General features: G+C 37.1%; 1 protein-coding gene across 2 annotated transcripts in view; it reads right to left on the reverse strand.

Moving 5' to 3' along the window:
• The window catches only part of ARSB (arylsulfatase B), a 79,317-nt gene that overhangs the window by 18,112 nt on the left and 37,439 nt on the right, over positions 1-23,766 (reverse strand). For both annotated transcript variants that reach the window (XR_009276188.1, XM_058827333.1), the window contains exon 6: positions 21,442-21,512. Coding sequence is in view for 1 of the 2 variants with exons in the window: in XM_058827333.1 (XP_058683316.1) it covers positions 21,442-21,512 (71 nt within the window). In the remaining variant the exon portion in view is untranslated. The remainder of the gene's footprint in view (positions 1-21,441; positions 21,513-23,766) is intronic.

The raw sequence follows: 23,766 nt of genomic DNA on the forward strand, positions 1-23,766 counted from the left end.
GTCATATTTGTTTCACTTCCTTTTCAAGACAAAATGTTGTCTCCCGTAGCACCTAAGCAGTTTTTTTATGCATTTGTTCTATATTGTGGGGGAGTTTTTATTTATTTATTTCCATTATGGTTGACAGTAACAACAGCCCTGTGGACCAATTCAGCAGTCAAAGGACAGATGACTTTTATTAAGCTCAGTTATCAAGCCAGCCTTCATAGGTCTGCATATTCTCCTTACAAACTTATACATATATAAAAGTGATGCTTTTGCTTGTGTAGAACCTAAACATTTTACTTTTTTTTGCTGTTGGATCAATGTATCAGTGGTTAATGAAATCAGGCTTTGTTTTAACCTTTAAAGCAAGTCCCACAGCCTTTCCCATGAATTTTATTATTGTCAAAAGAAGCCACTGTTTCCTGATGCTCAACTTTGAAGCCTCACCAGTAGCTGTATTTATTTTTTAAGTAGTCTCTTGGGAAATGATAGAACTTGTATTAGTTAAGAAAGTGGTGACCTTTCATTCAGATATTTATTTTCAAATATTTAATGCTAAAATGAATTTGTCTAAAGATTTTAGAGTTTTGGCTGGAGTTACAGGTCACCAATTAGTATTCAAATAGCTTTTATATCTCCATAGTAAAAGTTAGGCCCCTCAGAAGATGCTGATAAGTGATTTTGGAACTATAGCATAGTTCAAGAAATCCTTTGTACTGACAAGCTTAAAAATGGTTTCAGGATCAGATTTTTAAAGGAATTGAGATGACCAACTCTCTTGGGTTGTAAAGAAGTCTGGCCCTTTGCTCCTTACAGAAACTTCAGCTTAGTTCTTTTACTTCTGTTATCATGTATAGTTTCTATACATATACATATTTCAGATTAGGATGTAAAAGCCTATGTAATTTTCAATGGCTAATCTGCACCTTCAAGAAACCTGATTTTTCCAAAGGCCAATGTCATTAACTCTGAAAAATCCACACAAGATGCTCAGAAAGCATCAGTCAAAACATTGGCTACATTTACAAAAATAATTGTCCTTTTGATAATTTGAATATTCTGTAGCATACCCTTCAGGCAGGATGCTGGAAAATTTACTACTGGATACATACATCAGTAATATCCTGGCTGTTGACCAGAGAATATCCTCAGCTTCTTAGGAAAAGTGAACAATCTTTCAGTGTGCTGAGTCTTGCTAATGCACAAATTTAAGTACAACAAAAGGGAAAGTAACGAACATGGCAGGGAAAGCCAACATTCCACATACATGGCAGTTTATCTGAACTAGCTACTGCTACTTCTGAATTAGCCACTGCTATTTAGGGAAGTGTTTGTGTTCACAAAGTTTTAATGAACAAGTATTGTCCAGAGGCTGTCCAGAAAAGCAATCCAATACTAAAACTGGCAACAAACAGGACATTATCCCACCACTGAGGTCCTTCATGTGTCTTACATGGTGTACTGTGTAGTTTTGGTTCCCATGTTACAAAGCAAATACAGAAAAGCCATGCAAGATACAAAGACCTGAGACAAGGAAGATAAAAGGTATAGAACAACTTCTGTGTGAAGAATGACTAAGTAAATATAGGGCTGTTAATCCTCAAAAATGGACAACTGATGAGAGAAAGGAGGTCTTGGAAGTTGTGTGGCCATGGCAAACTGAGAAAGGAACAAGTCTTTCCCAATAAGGGCATTGAATAAATTGTCATGTATTGAAAATAAATGATACTATATATTTCCTTCTTACAAACCAAATTCAAGTGTGGAAATCCTTTACATGGAATGCTGTGGGTGCCAAAAGTTTATGCAGGTTGAGTAGTAAAAGGATACACATAGTGGAAGAAAAATAACTCAAGAATTCTTATATCCAAAAATATGGCCTAAAGATTAGGAGCAGGCTGTGGGGGCCACAAAGAGAAGTGTATTTATGTGCTTGCCCTCATGTACTCTGTCCTACACAACTGCTACTCTCAGAACAATGAACAGGACAGATTATTGGGATGGTCCTACACAAGATGTGCTACCAAATTATTTTCAGCTCAGGAATGGCAAATAAAATATTTACAAAAGTGCAATATTGAAGTAGATTTATACAAGTTTTATTATATTAATCCCTGTATGCACTGAACCGAAAGGGTCAAAACTTCCACAAAAATTAAGTAGAGAATCATAGCACCACAGCGTATCTCAAGTAGGAAAGGACTCATGATTCATAGACTTCAATTCTCTGTTCATCACAGGAATACCCCAAACTAAACCATATGACTGAGATGGTTGTCCACAAGCTCTGACAGGCACGGAGCTGTGACACTCCCTGGGGAGCCTGTTTCAGTGAAGAACCTTTTCATAATGCCCACAGTGAACTTTTCCTGATGCAGTTTCATTCCATCTCCTCATGCCCTGTCAGCAGTCACAGAGAGAGGATCAGCACCAGCCCCTCTGCTTTCCCCACCAGAGGAAGTTGAAGGCTGCACTGAGGTCACCCCTCAGCCTTCTCTAAGCTGAGCAAACCAAGTGACCTCAGCCACTCATCCCAAATCTCACCCTTGAAGTCTTCCATCACCTTGGTTGCCCTTCTCTCTATCATATATGATGCAGCTTCAGGTTTAACTATGATTTCATAAATCCATGAACACCATAAGTAATTTCTAGCATATCCTCTAATTTATTTTGAGTGTTATTCTTTAAAGGAGGTGTAGAATAAAGCAATGTAGCATTAATTTTTACCAGCAATGACGTGCAGTGACCATATATAGTGTGTGCAGACAGATCAGTTATTTCCTTAGGGCTGTTTTTTCACTTAGAACATAGATCAAGAGGACAGTAATTGAAATCGTAGATTCACATTGAAATCAGAATCTGACACCTATGTTATTTCCTGCTTTAGTCATACAATTTTAAAATTTTAGAAAAGCCCCTACAATTTACAGAAATGTTGCAAGATGACGGGTTTTGCCATAAAGAAGTGCATCCCAAGACACAGTTACTAACAGAAGATTCAACTTTAACCAGAAAAGAAAAACCAAAACTTTTTACTTTTCCCAGCAATCTGTTCTTTCACTTCACTTCCTAAGCATAGGGAAGATCATAAAAAATGCCTCAATGTGCTTTGCCCTGTTCTATTCCTCCTATTCCTCCTCGCCTTTCAAAAAAGCTCTCTGACCTCATTCAGTATCCCATGTGTATTCCTGATTTAAAACATCATTTATGTTAGGAGGATAGCTCTTCCAGAAAAAAACTGTCTTCCTATATATTTTTGCGTACACTTTCAGCAGCCTTCTGCTTAACTCATTAGTTCATCTATCCAACTGGCAATGATTTCAGGAGTGGAAAGTAGAAAGCAAAATTTTTTTACATTTCTACCCTGCTGATCAATGTAGGCTTGAGAACAAATCATCTGTTCCTTGGCTCATACAATCCTAGTTACCTACCAGAAACTTATCTAAAATTAAAAAAATAATAATTTATCTGACTACCATGGAAATCACAAAAATGTCTGGAAATCCATTTATTTTCTGAACAACTCAAAACTTCTTAAATTCTTCTACTACTGCTGCAAACCAAAACAACCTCATGATCCTTTGATGCCTGCAGTGGTACACAGTCATAGAAGAAAAGAAGGGTTGCTCCAGTTTTACTGCATTTTGCAGCTTTAGATGCCTATCAGAAGCTCTCATCTTCCTGTATGGAGACTATAAATCCACTTTGTCTATCTGTCTAAGTCTTATGATGTTTCCAACTGTTTCACTGCTAATCTCTAAAATATTTAATATTCAATCAAGAGCAAATAATAGGAAAAAAATTTTCCTAATCCAACCAAAATCAAAAATAGTGAAGACAACAGCAAAAGCCACTGTAACGTTTGTTAAGGAGGCTGGAAAATTCAGATCTGTAAGCCTCTTTGCAAATATTTCCTATGGTTCACTTCAATCCTTTGCTTTTTACTTTGCGCAGCAAATAGTCCAAGTACCATGCAACTGTTATTTGTAAAAAAAGGTTAAGGATAGTTCACACCCACATTGTGCAAATTCGCAAGTTAAAGAAAATAAAAAGTACAATCTGAACCTGCTTTTTAAAGAAAGGCTTGCTCTTTAAATTAATCTAAAAAACAAATTTCTGGAAACATTTTGTTAAATATAATTAGTTTCATAAGCATATACTCATTTAAACATTGATATCTAATTTTTAACTGTCAGAAGGAAGAAGATAAACTAAATAAAGTAAATCTTCAGCTGTGATTAAAAAGAGAGACTATACATATTCTGTTTCAACATTCATGGTATTTTGCAGATCTAATAAACATTACTCTTCTCATTCCTCTAACTTTCCTTTTTTTTTTTTTTTATACTGAGACCAGCTCAAGCAATTGGTAGAAACTTAGAAGTGTGGCAACATAAATAGACAGTACATCTAAAAATAAAATATTCTGCCTTCAGTGTATGATTAAGATGATGAAAATGACCACTGTTGAGAACAAGTTTTCTTGGCTGGTAAGGGATCAAAGAGTACACAGCTCTATCTAACATGCCACTTAGCAAGGTCCTGACCACAAAACTTAAAGTGCCCAAAACGATGTTGCCTGAAGCATGTTGTATTTCTGTACACTGTGGTCTACAATACAAGCATGTGGGGAGGCAATGTTGGGTACTGAAGAACAATTTTGGAGAAAGACAAAGGAATGTTAATTTATTATTTATTTGGGAGACAGAGCCCTGACCACAGAGCAATCTGTACAGCTAAGTGAATATCAGAGGGCCCATGCCTACAATTTTCCAATATTCTACACAGTAATGAAAACATTCTTTTATAAGCAGCTGCATATAATCAGTGTCCTTTAAGGAAAACAAAAGCAAAGGAAGCTTCTACCATTGTTTCTTCATCTGCATAACAAGGATGTTAGAAGTTATCTACATTTATCAGTATATTTCCCAAAAGAAAAAATGAAAAATATCAGCATTCTCTGTAGCTAAACTTCTATTTCTGATAATATAATGTAGCAACCATATGACAAGAAAAATATAATCACAAAAAGCTCCAAGCTTAATTGCAATCTACTGGACAGAAAAGCCTGACAAATCTGTGTTAAAAAAACCCACAAAACTGAGGGTGAATTAAGATTTTAGATGGCTCACACTCTTTGCGATCCAAATAAAAACCACATCTGAACAAATAGTAAACAGGTGCTACTGCTTTGCAGGTGTAAAGCACATTCAAGAGCATTCAGCCCAAGTAAGAATATCACCAGCATTTCCTGTGACACAAGTGTGTGGACATACTACACTGGATTTCTCAATTGTTTGAAACCTTGCAGTTTGTAGTGTATGCTGCACAAAGAGATTCTGTAGATATTTTCGTATTAACTAAATTTTTTATCTGTAGTTCTCAAGACTTGTATTTCAGTATAAATTTTGTCTGGCTATGCAAAACCCCCTATAACTTCTTTGGTTACTCCACTCCGTTACTTAAATAACAGAAAACAGGATCATAGAGTAAAAGTTTCCTTCTCATACCACATGGCCATGTAGGTCAAGAAGCAACAATAGGAAAAGATGGAAAGATCCTCACATGGATAAGAAAAGCATCTAAAAAAACAGGAAACAAAACCAGTTTTTATTTCACTCTGGAAACACAGTGGACACCACTGGATTCCTAAAGGAATTTGTGCTGGGCCCTATATGACTGAATATATTCCAAATGACCTGGAAAAGTGAATGAAAGTGGGATGACAGAGTCTATGAATGATGACAAGTTATCTAAAGGTGGCTGTGAAGGATGAAAGAAGGCCTGTATGAGGCTGGGCAGTAGGCACTAAAATAGACAATGATTTAGCATAGACACAGGTATAAAGAGATGCATGTGTGAAAAAATAACCTGAAATTCATATAAACATATAAAATTACGGCCTTTGTGACACTCATAACCAAGAGTGAAACCCTGGAATCACAACAGATTGAGCTGATGCTTTTTCAGAATTATGTCAGCATTGTACAAAAAGAGAACCGAGTGAAAGGAATTATTAGAAAAGGACTTGTTAACAAAGCAAGAAGCCCATGCAACTGGAAAACTGTAGTTTTGGTCTTCCCATCTCAAAAACAATACTGAGGAAGTTCAGAAACCCATTGTGAGTTAGGTGGCATGCAATCCCTTTTGAATAAAACTCCTCTGCTAGATGTAAATTCTACTTAATTAAATTTGTATTTTCCATGGGACTTCAGGGACCAGGCTGTTTCTGCTCCTCCCCATCCTGTGTGACACTGGCCAAATGCAATCATATAATCAAAACTTTATTGTTTTAAATGACAGGGGATGTATCATTTAAACATGCAGGCCAAATATTTAGAGTACTTTGAACATACTACACACACCTCATGAAATATCTTGAGTGAAATCCCATGACCTAGGGAGTTTTTAATATTTTTCAGGGTGACTACAGCCTCTACCTAACCAAACTAGATATTACTTACAATGTGCAGCTGCCCTACTACACATTGTGTAGCCAAAGTGAGAAAAACTCAAACATGCTGAAACACTGAGTGAGATAGAAATTCTTTACTTATGAAATTCATTGTCTGCTTTGGCTAGGAATGGCCATGTTCCAACAGGACAACACTACGTTTTCTGAACAAAACGAAATGGCGTTTTCTATTTTGAACCACACCAGAAATGTTTCATGGGAAAACTCCATGTTATTCTATTACTTCTTAAAATCTTCTAATCACATCTCAGCTAGGACAACTCTCTGAGCTGCCAGTCTCGTGACATCCTTAACTCCAGGTTATAAAGGTGATAAAATAGATTGCATTTCATCAGTAAGCACAACTGTCACTCAGACAGCAATGCAATGAAATCCTGCTTGTATTCAGAGACTCTTGGGAGTATCACTGCAAGTGCTTATGTTTCAGACTTGTTCTGCTAACAGAGGCTGAAGGAACACACACAGAGCTACAGGTGTGACAAAAAGCACCCATCATGGATTTCTGTCAGATATATCCTCAGAGCAAGGGACACAGCCATTACAAGACTGCACCACACGGCAGACATCAAGAAACTACTGAACTACAGAAACTAGTTCTTGCTGTGAGGCAGCTTTAGGGAATGAAGTGGCACTAATGCATATGTTCAAAAAAAGATATTGTAAATAATTTATAAAAATTCAATCCTGTGCATACTAGCTGTCAACTCACTGAAGACCCTCACTCTTAACAAGACAGGCTTTCAAAAGGTAGTGTCACCTGGCAATGGTAAATCTCAAGGGGATAAATTACATGTTCAAATTCTGCTGAGATTATAGTCTGAGACATTAAAAAAAGTTTCCTTATTTTGTAAAAATGTTTTTTGTTAGAGAGAAGTGAGCAATTCTGTATACATTGCAGAGTAGAATTCTGCTTAATAGCTGAACCAAACCACGTGCACTGTTTTCACCAGGACGTAAAAACCAACAAGCAGTAATGAGTATTATTTTCACAGTAAGGTGATGCATATGCCTCTCTGCCTCTTGTGATCTGATTAGTAGTCTATAAAAACCACAAAGAAGATCCCCAGACAGAAGTCTGGGACTAGCAAACCGAAACCCACTTACATGCGAAACCCAAACAGAAAGAGAATATTTTCTAGTATTTTCATTATCATCTTTAAAATCAACATAATATTTTTATAATCCAGTAAATTCCTATTGTATTCATCATGTTGTATGCATTGCCAGAAAAATGGTAATTGAATCATCCTCCCACTCTTTACATTAAAATAAAAGCTTCTGTTCTTAGCTAAGTTATTTGATGCTATTTTCAAGATTTAAAAATTTTATTTATATGTTGCCCAGTAAAGAGAAAGAAGAAAACAAAGCAGTTAAAAAGTATTGTTATTTTCCTAACAGTAGACAATGCAAACTCATTATAATCATCTTGCTCCATTTTTGTGCTACAATAGCAGAAGTGTAGGAATCAAAAACTTTCTTAAGTATTATGAAATTCCACATAAAAATTGCCCTCATGACAGCAGTCTTCAGACTCCTAGAAATCTCACCACTTGCACACACTTAAATAATGCATGATTGGCAGGCTTCCTGTGCCTTACTAATGCTCAAATGTGGAACAGCAGGAAGTCTGTTAGGGCTTGAAAAAATCTACCCTGAAACAAATGGGAACCTTTCCATCAATTCCAATGGGCTCTGGTTCAGACTGGTTAAGCATCAGCAGTAACAAACAAGGCATTTACACCCTACCAACTCCTCTTAATCAAACAAATGAAGCTAAATTCCCCTTTATCCATACAGTTCAGTAGACACAATGTGTTTTCCACAAAACCATCATATGAAAGCCTTCCTCATTTGCATTTACAGCAATCACTTCTGGCAACAACACATAAGCTTTAATCAACTATTCTAACAAAAGTGATTCCGAAATCAAAACAAAAGTGCCAATACATGATTTACCAGTTCTCAGAAGAAAGAATTTAAGAAAATAAGAACACAGAATGCCATGAATTATACCAAAAACTGAGCCTTATGGGTGGGCAGATGAAAATGAATTCCAGAGTAATTTTCCCTGCTCCAAAACCCATGTCAGAACCCTGAAGTTCTAGAAAAGTGAGAAAGTGTTTACTTAAACATATTTCCCTGCAGCACTGAAAGAACACTGAAGTTCTAGAAAAGTGAAAAAGTGTTTACTCAAACATATTTCCCTGCAGCACTGAAAGAGCACTGAAAGAGCATTCTGCTCTTCTGAAAGAGCAGAATGAAGGCAGACTTCAGGTAACAGGTAACCAAACACTTGATAGGAGCATGGAGCCAGACATGGGAACACAAAGTCAGAAAATGAACCATAACTTCACTGCAGTAAAACTCAGGAAGCCACCCAGTAACTCTTCTTTGTGGACAGCACTGCTTCCCACAACCACATCTTCTGAACTTTCCTCCAGCACTTTCCCAACTATCCAATAGTTTTCTCCCTGAGGAAATTCTCAGGCCACACCAAAAGCACCAACCAAGTTACTCTGTTTGTTACAAACAGTTTTGAACAGGAGAGATTTCACCCCAACTCTGTGGAATTCTGTACTTTACATTTCACATTCACATGCATGTAATACATATAAATATTTTGAATGACAACACAGAAAATAATTTCTGGGATATCCAGATGGGTTTGTGTTATTTTGATTTCCACTAACACCAAGTTGTACACAAAACTTTTCATTTATATAAGAAAGTATGGAAAGTCAGTGGGTATGCCTTTCATAATAATTCTCAATGTTCTACTATTCTGTAAATCTTATTTCAATGATACACATGTTCTTCTAACATGCGAGATGCAAAATATTCTGTAGGTACAGTGTGTTTTTCATTTGCAACTGATCTGGCCTATAGTTCGACTTGCAGACAGTCTACAAATACATTAAATCCCAGGTCTCTACATTGCACCACAAAACCCAGAATGGTGAAAAAAAATTTAAATAAATTCCAGGTTTCCTTTGGTATTTCCCAGTTTTTAAGTACCTGGATCTGGGGAAAACAGAAAAGGTTGCAGGAAAGTTTAATGAGGGAACATAATAATAGAGAAATAGCTTTCAGAATGAACCATTTCTAGCGGAGACCACTTCAGCAATTAAAAAATGGTACCATTTACATTGTTCATCTGCATACAAAATACAAGTAGTATGGATCTGCAGACTGTGTCAGAAATGCCAGTGGGTTTTCATTCTATTTGAATTTCTTTGCTTTATGTTTTTCATTAAGCACCAACATGCTTTACTTGAACATGAGATTTTTTTCTTCCTTCTAAATTTCAGGACATAATATATTCAAATGATTAAAGTTTTTTATTATATACCCTAGACCACAGTGGTTACAGTACCAAGAGCAGTGTAAGTACTACATTTTTCATTTCCACTTAGGAATATTAAATCAAGTCTCTTACATACACTGAAAATCTGTACTGTCTCTAATGTAGTCATATAACTTATTACTAAAATCCCAAACCACTCAGATGAATCAACTACTCACCTGCAAGATAAGACTATATTTTCAAAGAAAATTTTATTGAGAAATATAAAAGATTCAGCAAGGACAAAGGTTACAGTTAATATTTTTTACAGTTAGATGATACACTTGGACTTCATATAGCTTTTACTTATAAATATAAGGTCTTTTAAAATGCCACATTTGTTTGTTAACAGCATGGAAACACATGGCTATTTTCCATAGATTTATAACTCTCCATTTATAACTTTCTCTCCCCTATAGCTACAGAAGCAGAAAAAGTCTTCAGTGCAAGTAGAAAAGGATTCCCCAAGCAAAATTCTCACTTGACCATAAACAGAAAACTTTGCACTGTGTTTCACTTGGATGAACTATGGATGAATTTATTGGAATTTATATAACGGAAACTTCATGACAAGAATTACCTTTTGCTAGACTTGATTCCATGGAGCAGCCTGTCACTTAGTTTTCATCAAGAAATGCACAAGACAAAGCAAACTTGAGAAGGCGTTTTAAGAATTTCTCCCTATTGCTTTGGCAAAGAGCATACTGTTATCTTGGCAAGAATACAATTCATATTCCTCCAGCAACTGATTCAGCTCTTGAATTCAGCTCCCCTCCAGCAGACAGCTCAGTCAACTGTATTATAATCAGCTCTGGTTAAAAAGGCCAGTCTCACTATGATCAGTTTGACACTCTGCAAATTATCTTAAGGCCTTTACTGATAACTGCTCAACTTCAGCAAATCTCAGTCAATGAACTGCAAAAATGAAATTAGAGTAATTTTTACAAAAATGCAGCAATTGTTTTTAATTTTGTGATTATAACAGATAATATTACAAATATAGACTGTTTCTTCTTGGCATACATGCTTTCACAGGATATGATTTGAACCAACTTCATTGTTTTGTCTCTGAATTAACTCTTACTTGAATTTACTCTGAATTTACTCTTACGTGAGTAAAATCTTGGGAAGAGATGGAGAAATGGGAAGAGATCCAGAAACAGGCAGAAAAAAATGTTATGGATATTTATCTTAACATTCACAGTCACCATCATCCACAATAAAGCCAAAATTTAGAGGTTATTGAATGTTTCAGAAAATACACACATTTCAGAGTCTTCATTCACATAGTGGAAAAATCAAATATCAAAGCCCCAGAAGGTAATTTAGACTGTATTAAAGAAAGTATATATAAGTAACTATATGTAAGTATGTATCTTGTTTGGGAACAGACTCTTTCTGTTGACATTTCTTGTTGAACCTTAAAAAACCTTTAATCACAATATTATTTAGTGCTTCTTAGGCATTTGCCTTCTTATGAAGCAGCAAAGACAAAAACATCTCATAGAAATCAAAGTTCAAAATTACAAGGTAGCTTTGAATAGCACTGTTTAATTACGTAACATTTTCCCTCTTCACAATAAAAAACAAACACTATCAATGTGAAAGCTGAACAAGTTCTTCACGGCTATTTTCACAGCCTGCTGCAGTGCTGTGGATTGGTTTAGGATTGCTGTTGATTGTCTATACTACAGCAGGCAGACAATTATCCTCACCAGAAAGTCCTGCACGTTTTTTGAAACGAGGCACCTTCTTCCATCAACACTTTTATGTCTTCACCCAGATAAAGTCAATTAATTTTTGCTTTTCTGGTCATTCTTCTAAAGCCAACAATTTTTCCTCCATATTTATAGTGAATAGAATATATATTCTACAGTGTTTTCTGAAAGGTAGCTCATAGACAGTAGAAAGTGATTTTTCTATTTGTTAAAGAAACAGAACTTTTATATTGGCTAATCCCATTTATAAGGTACATTTCTGAAGCTGCACAATTATGTGTAGCTCTGATGCCTTAACTAATGTGAAAGTTCATAAAAATATGCCAGAAGAGAGAACAATCTTGGTACAGCCACTTAGAAATGCAGATGGCTCTGTGAGCTTACAAGGCCTTTGCATATACGTACTCTGTACTGATCCCTCTTTTTTTTGAACTGTGGTATGCAGAGCAATTATTTCACCTCAACTAGGAAACTCTAGAAATGTCAAGGGCTCTTCCAACCTACACTGTGATAATGAATTACAAACGAAATAAGGGGCTTTGCTACTTCACTAAGGAAAGACATTTTGTGACCTTTTGCTGCTTTACAGCAATAATGAGTTTTCTACAAAACTCTGAGTCTTTCTCTTATTTTATTAAAAGAAAAACATTTGAAGAATAGCCTTGACCTTAACCTTGGGAGAACGAACAGAATACTGATCTTAAGAAGTGGATGAGCCCTGAGACACTGTAACTTCCAGACATCATGTCGACAAGGTGTAGAGATGAACTGTACACGAACTTAAACAGTGAAGCTCACCTATCTTAATTCACTTAGTTAAATGCTATGAACATCTAGATTTAGTATAATTCCTTCTAATGTCAGTTTTATCATAGCAATGTTTGATTCCAAAGGGAAGATTTATACTAGAATATCATATTTAGTCTCTTACCTTTCAAAATATATACTCTACTTAATTTCAACAAGAGCAGACATTTGAAGCATTCACCTTCTTTTTTACAGCATATTATTAAATACCATACCACACTAACAATTGAGCTAAATCCAGAATCACCGAGGACAGCAAAAAATCCCAGTGCATATCAGCTAGGTGATTCATTTATCCAGGTTACTACATTCTTAGACAACCACAGAATAAACAAACCATGGAAGTTATTCTAAATAAGAACAAACTTAATATTACCGCCTACAATATTAAATATCACAAGAAGAGAGCGCAAAAGGAAATGTTGAACTTTCACTTCCAATGAGAAAATAAGGAAAACAAAAATAAAACTCTTACTTTTTCCAGGAAACAGATTTCAGCTGACTGTACAGAACTTATGAATTATTCAAGATACATCCCATTGTGGTGGCCTTATATGTGAAACACCCAAACCCCATCTGCATCACTGTAAGGATGCCGTGTTGAAGGTAAAGAGAATTGAGCAGAACCTCAACCTGTGCTCTGTTAAATTTTTTCAGGTTTATGGCTCAGAGATATTTCATTTGAAAAATGTAATCTACCATTTACATCAAGACATGCATAAAGATATAAAATGCTAGCATTATGTTCTAATAATTATAGAATACAATGAAGCATAAAAAAGCAGTATAGATGGATTTCTGGATTCCTGTCATGATACTTGCATTACACACTTAATCAAGTGACCTAACATTTCTAAATTCTAAAAGAGATTATCTACATCCCAAAAGAAACATGGGGATTTGTATTCATGAGGCTCACCGAACATGCAATCCTCTAGTAATAAATATTGCAAGGACAGATGGCTGACACTGAGATGCAGTGGGCTAAGAGCCAAGGCAATGCAGAACCACAGCCCAAACTTCCTGACAGAGAGAGCTACACCCCAGAAACTTATACAGCTAACAGTCAAAAGAAAAACATCACTTAATCTCTGATGTGAATGGCAGCAGAGGTAGCTGGAACAGCAGCCTCCCATTAAGGAGTCGAGCTGAGCTCTGCCCAAAACTGCCAGGTCAGCATAATAAGCACTGCATGAAGAGGCTGAGGGATCCAGGGTCCTGTGTTGGCAATTCCTGCCTTACAAACTGTAGAGGTTTAGATTTGCTAATTTCATTTTCCCGGCCAACGCACCAAATAAATGTCGTGGTTTAAAGCAGTAACTAAAAAATTATTTCTTGCTGTGAGATAGGGATTAGAACAAGAGCAAAACAGGCTTAAAACTTAAAAGGAAAAAAAAGAAAGTTTATTCACAAAACTAGAAAAATAAGAACACCAGAAAAAACTTCTAGAAACCCTTTTATCTCCTACTACCCACCATTCTTTTGTTCATATGACAACATAGAGACAAAAAACTTTGGAACTTTCATGTTTAAAACAGTCTCAATTCTTGCTAGAGTCTTTTCATCAATCTCTGTAGAGAAACCGAAGTCTTCTGTTAATCTATGGAGTTTCTCACAAGAAAACTATTTCTGTTACAGTTTTCCATTTTTCTGATGCCAGCTGCCCGGAAATCCTGTCATCAGTTCACTCCTCCCATTTCACATCACTCTGAGGTGTGTCTGGGTCAATGAGTCTAGGGATGTCATTTTAAGGATGAGTTATTCAAAGGTAAAAGTTTTCTTCATCTGTCTCTGTGAGCTTTTCTGGAAAAACAGTTTTCTCATTGCCCTCAAGGCCTCAAATCTTCGCTTCACTCTGTTCCAGCACCTCACTGTATCACAATTGCTCTACTTTTTTCTCAAAATCCACACTTTGAACACTCCATTCCTCCCAATATACCCTGTCATGAATTAAAGGAGTTTTTTCAGGACACTATTATCCATCTCTATAGCTTTAACAGAAAAATATTTCAGCTTAATTAAAGCATCTCCTTATTCTCTACCTCTTCTGAAGCTTAATTCTTTACTGTCTCTAATAGTTTATAAAGTCTCTTTACATGTTGATTACTCTCTTTTTCTCTCTCTGGATAAAAGGATTAATCTGTAAGTCTCCTCTGGGTAATGAAAGGGTTAAAATCTTGCCCAGGCTTTGTAGATGGTTCTGTGATCTCTGCTGGAGCAGCAGCTGGAGCTGTCTGCAATGGAAGATTCTTCATGGCTGCTCTGGAGAGTGTGGTCACTGTCCCAGCCCGCCACAGGTCAAGAGCTTCTTCCCTTTCTTTACTCGGCAGTCTCTGGTGAATTCAGTCACAGCAAAAACTGCAGCCGAGCCAGGGACCGGCCTGGCCCGGCCAGAGCCCGGGGCAAAGCCCCGCAGGCCCCATCTCCCGGCCGGGAGCCGCTGGGCCCAGCCCAGCCCCTGCCCGGGCCAGGGAACGGGAACCAGCTAAAGCTCTGTTACCTTTCACAGCCAGAAAACAAAGAGAACAAGAGTGCTCTGACTTTACATCTTAAGGAGGGTGGGGGGGGGTGGGGGGGGTGGGTGTTCATAAGTTGATCTCACTTTTCAATGGTCAAAACTGCTGTCAGTTCTTAGAAGTGACCGATAATTGGTCAGGAGAAAAGACTCCCATCAGCCACCAGTAGCTTCAACTTCCTTAGCTCCCAAAACCATCTTAAAGGTAAAGCCACCCCATGACCCAAACTTACAGGGGGTCACTGCAATTCATGATTTTCTTGAAATGGGCAGATGACAGGAGTCCAGATGGTCAGCATGCCTATGTGTAATTCTGCAGAAGAATAGTAATTTGGAGAAGCAAAGAATATATCTGTGATTTTATCCATTCTTGACCTTTCTCCAATTCTAGCTGCCACTATGTAAGCTCAGTCAGCTGACCTGAGAGTAGATTCTGGGTCTTAAGCCTGTCACATACATGGAGTATATTTATCTCATTCAGCACCCACCCAGCACACTCATCCATGCAACTTCTGCTGCTACTAATTAACTCAATTATATATTTTCCCCCTCTTTCTCATTTTTTTTTTCCTTTTTCATAACTAATTTTAAATGAGCTAGATCATCAGTAATAGAACTGGGGAAGAAGTAATTTCTGTCCTACAAAGTCTCAGGAATCATCTTTTACCTAGGCAAAATAAGTAATACGTGGTGCATAGAACCTGGAGTGTCCATTCCTTAATCAAGATTATTAATTTTTGTATATGTATGGATATAATATATAATGCTACAGCCATTATAATGCAATTTTAATGTCCATGAATGACCTAACAGATGCAGAGCAGAAAAGATTTCTCTATTATAATATATTATATGTTCATTCTGAATACAGCAGATCCAGCCCTTTATAAGCAATCATTTATTTTGGCAATTAATAGCACAATATATAAGGTAATGCCTTCTTTCAAATGTCAAGGACAGCAATGTAAAAATGGATTAATTTTGCTCTAGGCAAATCAAGGTTTGGAGGAAAATCAAAAAATGTTTGATTTTCAAAGATCAAAATCCAAGACAAGTTCTCTGTCTTGGATGTCTCCCTCTGAATAGATGTATCTTCGAAATAAATTGACTACAATTAATAATCTACACTGTTATTATGCCTTTGAACTTTTAGTTTATGGCTAAGTCTGGAATTTTAAACAAAGGTGAAAGTTTTTTCAACCTAAGCCAGCGCCACCCAAAACATATTTATTTTTAATACATCTTTCTAATTTAAATAAATTCAAGTTCTTTTTGAAAAGAAAGTGATGCTACATGTCTTGTAGACGTGTAGACTACAAGATTTTGTGAAAGTCACCAAATTTATTAATAAATTTAGCAAGTCAGATTAAAGCTAATACAGTGTGTACTGACAGATTATGATTAACAACTCTGAATTAAAGGGTATATTTCCTTTCAGCATGTCATTTAGCTCTGATTCTCAAAATAAAATTGCCTTCTGAGGGATATAAAGTTTCAATGCTGCTTCAAGACAGGCCATCTAGCAATGACTGTGGTCAGAAATAAGTTTGGATTAGCAGTTGGGGGAACTGAGACTTAAAACCAGTTGGGTTTTAATTTAGCTGAATCACCAAAACTTGATGAAATGCCATGAGGCTGTTTAAAAGACAGGAGATCTTTCACGATGGAAGAGCTGATGTCATCTGCACAGCTGCCAAACAACTTGGCTATTTTTTTATTTTTAAAGACAAATTCACAAAAATAGGGTAAAAAACAGTTTTGTTCCTTTTCTCTTCAAATGTATGTAAATCTGTATTTTTACTTATGCAATTTTAAGTTACTTTATGCATTTTATTTGTGCTTTCTTAACCTACACATTACTGCGAAAATTATACTCTCAACATAATTTTAGCTTTCTGTTTTTAATTTTCTTATTTTACTACTTTAACCTTAAAGCTAACAGAAAATGTGGATGTTCCAGACCCAAACTTGAAACACAGTAGATTTTTCATAGCAAAATTTACATAACTGTAAACTCTAATAAACTACAAATCTACACTGAGATCAAGTAATGGAGACATACATTCATCACTTCCAAAAACGATCAACAGCATGATGAAGAAACAACCAGAAAGACAAAAGCAATGGCTTTTAGCAAGGAGGGAGAGGAGCAATCACCTCTGAGGTGCGTGGGTCCAGCTCTATCTGCAGAGCTCACCAGACTGGGTTAGCACAGCATGGCTCAACCAGAAGATGTGGTTTCTCGTTCCTTTCCCATGGGGTTCTGGTTCCAGAAGCAGCAAAACAGTACTAGGACAGTTGCCTCTCCCTCTGCCTCCCCTCTTCCAACCACACACCCTCCTTGCTCCCGCCTTGGTTGACGCTGGCATCCATCCGCCCCCCCAGTGTGCAGATTCAACCCACATGACAGAGGAAAACCAGGCTAACAAGTTGGATCAGTTCACAGAGCTATCCAAGAAGTGCCAAAACAAATGCAAAATAAGCACTAGGAGCGAGTGGCTGGGAAAGGGGAGGGAAGAAAGTAAAGCACATCCCCAGCAGAAACCTGTTGGATCGCTTAATCATGTATCATGAAACAGAAACCTCAGGGTTTAATTTCAGAGCCAAAAGAATCAGTCTCACCTGTCCTCTGAAACTCCTAGTCTCAGTCTTTGTGCCAAAAAGAGCACTTGGCTATCCAGCACACATCCAGAGGTGGAGAAAAAAAAGGCTTAAGATCTGTACCAGTATCCTGACCTGGTTAATAGCTTGGCTCTGTGAGTAGTTTTGATGACCCATGAGAAAGGGGAACAGTGGTGAGGCACTGTGGGAGGGAGGATATCCTCTGTGGTAACAGAAGCAGCCTACTAGCTTAAACTCCATGAAACTACTGCCTCTGGCTGAGGTTCCCAACGTGGTCAGAACTGATCTTAGCTAGTGAGGCCTGTGGCCAGACCCTCCCATCTGCTACCAACCACACACTGATCCCCTGCTCCAAAGAACACAGCTACAGGGCAGGTTGATTCAGCTCACTGATGTGGTAGAAACCCTTCCTCCTCTTTTGCCTGGCTACCCAAAACAATCTGAAAGCTGATCTGGCAGAATCATCTCGTTACCATGTGATTTCAACATCTAACACAAGTGAAGGAGAAAGGATGGAGGAAAGGGAGAGGACAGCCTGGCCATCTTGGCAATAGCTCACCACTGGACTGTCTTTGCAACCCCCAAAGAGCACAAGCCACCCCTCTCCTCATCCTAGTTTTGGAGAGCCCACCCTAGTTTTTCACTCCACTGTCTGCTCTTACATGAGTGCAATAGTTGCAGGTCTGCACCACAAACCAGATCAGTTCATTAAGATAAAAGCTTGTTTTTAACCCCAACCACTCCACTGAGCTGCCACAAGTTAGAGGGAGGCTAGAGGCAAAGTCTATGGCCTTTTTTAGCACTAAAGATGAAAAATGAAGGATTACAGTTCAAAACACTGCCCATGTGTGTCAGACAACAGGAAAGGTTTACATTTGAATGAAGAAAGTCTGCCTTCTGAGAGAGAAGATGATTTACTTGAAGTATTCAGTGAAGTAAGACCTGAGCATTTTTTTTTGTAAAATGGAACTGCAGGCAAACTATTTTACAGTATTTTCCTTCTTGTGCTCTTTACTATTAACAATAGCAGAAGTGCAGTACTTGATACAAGACTACTGCAGGGCTGCAGTGTTTGCCACTGGACATCAGGTCCTGAAAAAAGGTAAGCAGTGGTGATAAGCAGATTCATCAGATCTGCTGGAGTAACCCTGGCTGATGAGAAACCAGTGCTCAGTTTGAGAAGTTGAAAAGTTATACACTGTTACCCCACAAGTGGTAAATAAACAAACACAGAGCCCAAGGTCAGTTCTAACAGACCACAGAAGCAGAGATGTTGCTTGCTCTGTAATCAAGACACCATGTCTTATTACTTTAACTTAACGTTCTGTTGAATTCTTGGCTGTAACAGTTGACTTGTCACTAAACTAATTCATGAGTTTTGCACGAATTCTTCCCTAGAGGAGTGCTTATTTTGGTGTTAAAAAATCTGAACAGAACAAAGCTCAGTTTTCCTGTTTTGGTTGAAAGCCCCTAATAATTACATGAGACATCCTGTCATTCATGCTTATATATATGTATGTATCATGCTTATATATATGCATGTATGTATCTATGTTTGTATGTATGTATATAAAATTAGTATTTTCTGATAGAGATGAGATAAATGCATCCATTAAATAAAAATATATTACAGTGAAAGAATGTATAGGCAAAACCACTCAAGAGTTCAGGAACACCGAACCTGCACAGAGTGCAGGTAAAATAGTAACTTGATGCTCTACATGTGCCCAACTACAATACCACTGTCTTCTTGCCTGGTTAACCACAATCTGGAAAGTCCTTTTTTGGTTACATTTAACAGAATCTTCATATTTAATTGCCTATTTGCTATTTTACAGTACTCTACAAACCTAAAGATTTGTCTAATCTTATCTTCCAGTTATTATTTCACTTTATAATTCAAATTTCTATAACAAAGAAAGTTTTAGTATAATAGGAATACTTCATCTGACACCACTTGATTTAGCTGATGTGATTTTTCAAAGTATGGACAAGAGCAAAATGTGCATAAAGAAGTTAAAAGGTTATACAGAGTTTAGAAAGAACCCAGCAAAACCTGCAAACATGTATTTAAGCACCATAGGCAAAAGAATATTTCGATGTCAAGACAGTTAGGACACAGGAACAATAAGCAGTCAAGGAAAGAGCAAGACTCCAGAGTGACACAGTTTATCATCTTGGTGACAAGAAGAGTGCATGGACAGTATAAGATGCTTTTCGTTAAAAAAACAAAAAGGAAACCAACAAAACATGAAGAGAACCATGACTGCTGAAAATCTGGAAGTGCTTGTGTATTGGAAGTTTTGTGTCTTGCTAATCTATCCATAATAGAGATGCCAGCATAATTTTTCTAATTAGATATTAATTCTAAACATTTACTCAGTTTCAATAAATGAAAAACAGACAGTAAGTAAAAATCAGCTGACTTACATACATATACAATTACTCCTAATAACTCAGGCAGCTAAATAGAAAATTTAACTTTATATGACAAAGCATAATTTCACTAGGCAGCACAAAACAATCTGCCAAAAGAATAGGCCTTTGCTGAGAAGAGACAGGCAAACTCTGTATGGTGCATAAGAACATGTTGGTGAAGAGTTCAGTTTTTGTTTGTAATTACTGCAGTTTTGAAAGGCACATAAAAAGACTGCAAATTTACAGACATGCATGTAACTTCCTTTGTTCATGATTCTTAAAAACCACATCTGGTGCAGCATAAGAGTTGCACCTGCTACAGCTTCTGACTGCCAGCCCCACTTCTTGCCCACATTTCATGCAATGCACACAACTAAGGACATGATATATGTAGCAAACAGTGAGCGATCATCAGAGCATGGCATCATGGAAGCAGTTTGGGGCCATATTTCCTAAGAGCTCAGGTTCCTGAAAACCTCCTTAGCTTTTCTCCCTTCTGCTTGCTCCAGGAATTCATCTACTTAAACACCTCAATCACAGATCCATTCCCAGAAGGAAAAGACGGGCTCTGCAGCATGCCTGAGAATACCTCGCCAGTGCATAACATTGTACAGGAATGCCGTGACTCACTGAGTGTTTTCTGAAGGGAAATTGGAGTAGCTATACCTTAATTCAATCAGTATGTAGGAATTATCTGCAGGCAGTGCTGCCCAGTCAGCATTAGACAGGCATAATGTTGCTGCTTCTCAGAAAAGCATCACAGAACCAGATGTGCATTACAAAAGGCCACCTTACCCACTTCCATCCAGTTATTGCAGCACGTGTATTTGTCTTGCAGGGAACAGATCACTGTCTCCATTGCACTACTTTTACTCTGCTTGGATTTACTTCTTTATATAATGAAATACAGAAATGCTATAAAAACACTGGAAGGGACCTGTTCCAATGTTCTGTATGAAAAAAAGTCTGCCTGAAAAGCTTGTAGTCCTTAGCAAACTAGTAATATTGAATAAGAAAACAGATGGTGCTTAAAAAGAGCTATAGAATTAGCAAACTTCAGCTCCAGTTCATGTGATTCTGGCATTAAGGATCCAACCAACATGATTATGGAACAAAAGCAATCACATGGCTTGGAACTTCTCAGCTCCTCACAAACTCAAGCTTTCCATTTGCAATGTCATATCAGTTGTATCAAGATGCATCAGGGCAAGCAGTTCATTTGGAAATCTGGAGAGAGGTTTTGGAAAGGGTTGTTGGCAGTGTGCCTCACTGTGCACCTCAGGCACACAGCTGCTCCTCAACATTTCCATGTCCCAAAGAACTTTATTCATTACTCAGCAGTGTTTCAGAGCTCTCTGAAATAGGAAGCCCATGCCAATCAAGTTGAAGTACTTACGCCATCCAGGGGATGATGTTTCTGTATTTTAAAGCTATTTACTTAAAAGCAAAAGGCATCTTACTGTATTTTGTTTCACCTGGAAGAAAATACTTCACTTATGGAAGACAAGAAGTATTCAGAAGGTAAACTGTACATTCAATAAATCTTGAGCATACTCACATGGGAAGTCATCTACAAACATGGGGTCTATGTTATGCAGCAGTTCCACTCTGGGAGAAGGTCTTCCTTCGCTAAGAGAGATTTCAAAAGGAAATGTTAAATACCTTCTATAGCTCATTAGGATTCTGCATCTTTTATTTTATTTGTCATCTTAATAGAGAGTGAGCTCATAACTTTAAATTGATTACTATCAACTTTAATCAGAATGCTCCTTTCTGGCTGAGAAAAAACAATTTCTGCCTCTACAAGTTTTCCCTAACTTTAGTGGTGTTTATTTAGATTATTCATAAGTTTACAGAGTATAGAATTGGCCCTATGTAAGCAGAGTTTTATAACAATCAATTTTAAGAGTCAAATTTCACAGCAAAAGCTGACATAACACTTGCTGTGCTCTCTACATACCTGAACAAGGGCTGGAAGTGTTATGGCTGGATGCCTCAAAAAACACCACAGGCATTGCTATCCCACAAAAAACCCACTGTTAATTTCTAATTGAAGTCACAAGGATTATTTAGATTTACTTAGAATCTTGTTGTGTAAAAAAGAAAATTATCTCTCTTTTTCTAGCCATTCAGCATATAGAGATGGTGGGGAATGAGCCTCTGAACTTACCCATAAATTTTCTTAGCTAAGTAAATCCCAGACCTAAAAAACTAAGAGAATGAAATTTACTCCTTATAAAGGGCAACATGAGTAGGAAGACATAATTAGAAAGAACCTTGGCTAAATGAAGATACAAGAATTTACTATTTAACAGTGACCCTAAATACATCCTTTCAGAAATTTCCAGATAATTCAAATTGTTTTTTCTTTCATTAAAGAGCTTAATTTAAGACACAAAAATTCAACCAGGTTCCCTAAGCTTTTTGACATTAAGAATATAAATCTCAGTGAAGACAGAAAAAATTACAGTTATTCTAATATATAGAATATACCATTAAACTATTTATCTGTAATTCAAAATTTTCAGAAACAAACAATTAAAATAATATTTTTCTATTACTTTTCTAAAACCATTTCTGGTTTATTTACTCAAAATTATATATTTTGAGTGAGTACAGAACTAACAAGAAGAACTATAAGATTAAAGGTGTTCAGATAATATAGTATCATAATTAATACAGAGGAATTACATTAATTAAGCTAGTGTTAGAAATTCAATGTATAGAAAATGTTTTTCCCAAAATGTGGGTGTCCATTGTCTACAGTAGTCACATTCTTAATTAAAAAATGTTAGGCCTTATTTAAACAAATTTTATCTTAAATTTAATAAACTCTGTCTCTATGTGCTCCATTGACAGCTGTGTTCAAATGTGCCTTTCACCATCTCTTCATAGGTAACAGTAACAAGAACCATTTAGCAAAAGTCAAACTAGGATTCAAATTTATAGCCTGTGATTGACTCTGCAATAACTGCCTGGGACGATTTTCTTTAGATTTCTGTGCTGAATCTACATTTTCCAGAATATTTTAAAAGAAAGAAACCACCAGAGATATACTAAGTAGTCCAGTATCTTTCACCATAGTCAAATACAGAAGAATTAAGTAATCTATTCCTATTTACTTCTCATCTTTATAGATTCAATATTCATACAGTGCTACTCAGTATTCACACAGGGCTGAGGGACCAGCAGGGCCAGGGAGGGGATTCTGCCCCTCTGCTCTGCTCTGCTGACACCCCACCTGCAGGGCTGCATCAGCTCTGGGGTCCCAGCACAGGAAGGACCTGCTGGAGTGAGCCCAGAGGAGTCCACCAAGATGATCACAGGACTGGAGCACCTCCTTCTCTGGACAGGCTGAAAGTTTGGTTTGTTCAGTCTGGAGAAGAAAAGGATCTGTGCAGCCCTTATAGCAGCTCTTCAGTACTTAATGGGGACCTTCAAGAAAGACAGGGACAGACTTTTTAGTAGGGCCTGTTGTGACAGGACGAGCTGTGACAGTTTTACACTGATGGACATTGATTTAGATTGGATATTAAGAATGAAATTTTATGGTGAGGGTGGTGAAACACTAGTACAGGTTGCCCAGAGAGATAGTAGACAATCCATCCCTGGAAACATTCAAGGTCATGTGAACAGGGCTTAGAGCAACATGATCTAGTTGAAGATGTCCCTGTCTAAGGCACAGAGGTTGGCCTAGATGACCTTTAAAGGTCCCTTTCATCCAGCCTATTCTAGGATTCCATGTGAGTCTATGACTATACAGTGTATACCAAGTATATTCAGTGTTCAAGCAGACTGAGGTAAGTTGCTTTATAAATTTTAACATGGACAGTGGATATTACATACTAAACATGGCTATTTGCATTACAGCTGATAGAACACA

The sequence above is a fragment of the Poecile atricapillus genome, chromosome Z, assembly GCF_030490865.1.
Source record: "Poecile atricapillus isolate bPoeAtr1 chromosome Z, bPoeAtr1.hap1, whole genome shotgun sequence".
Classification (NCBI taxonomy): domain Eukaryota; kingdom Metazoa; phylum Chordata; class Aves; order Passeriformes; family Paridae; genus Poecile; species Poecile atricapillus.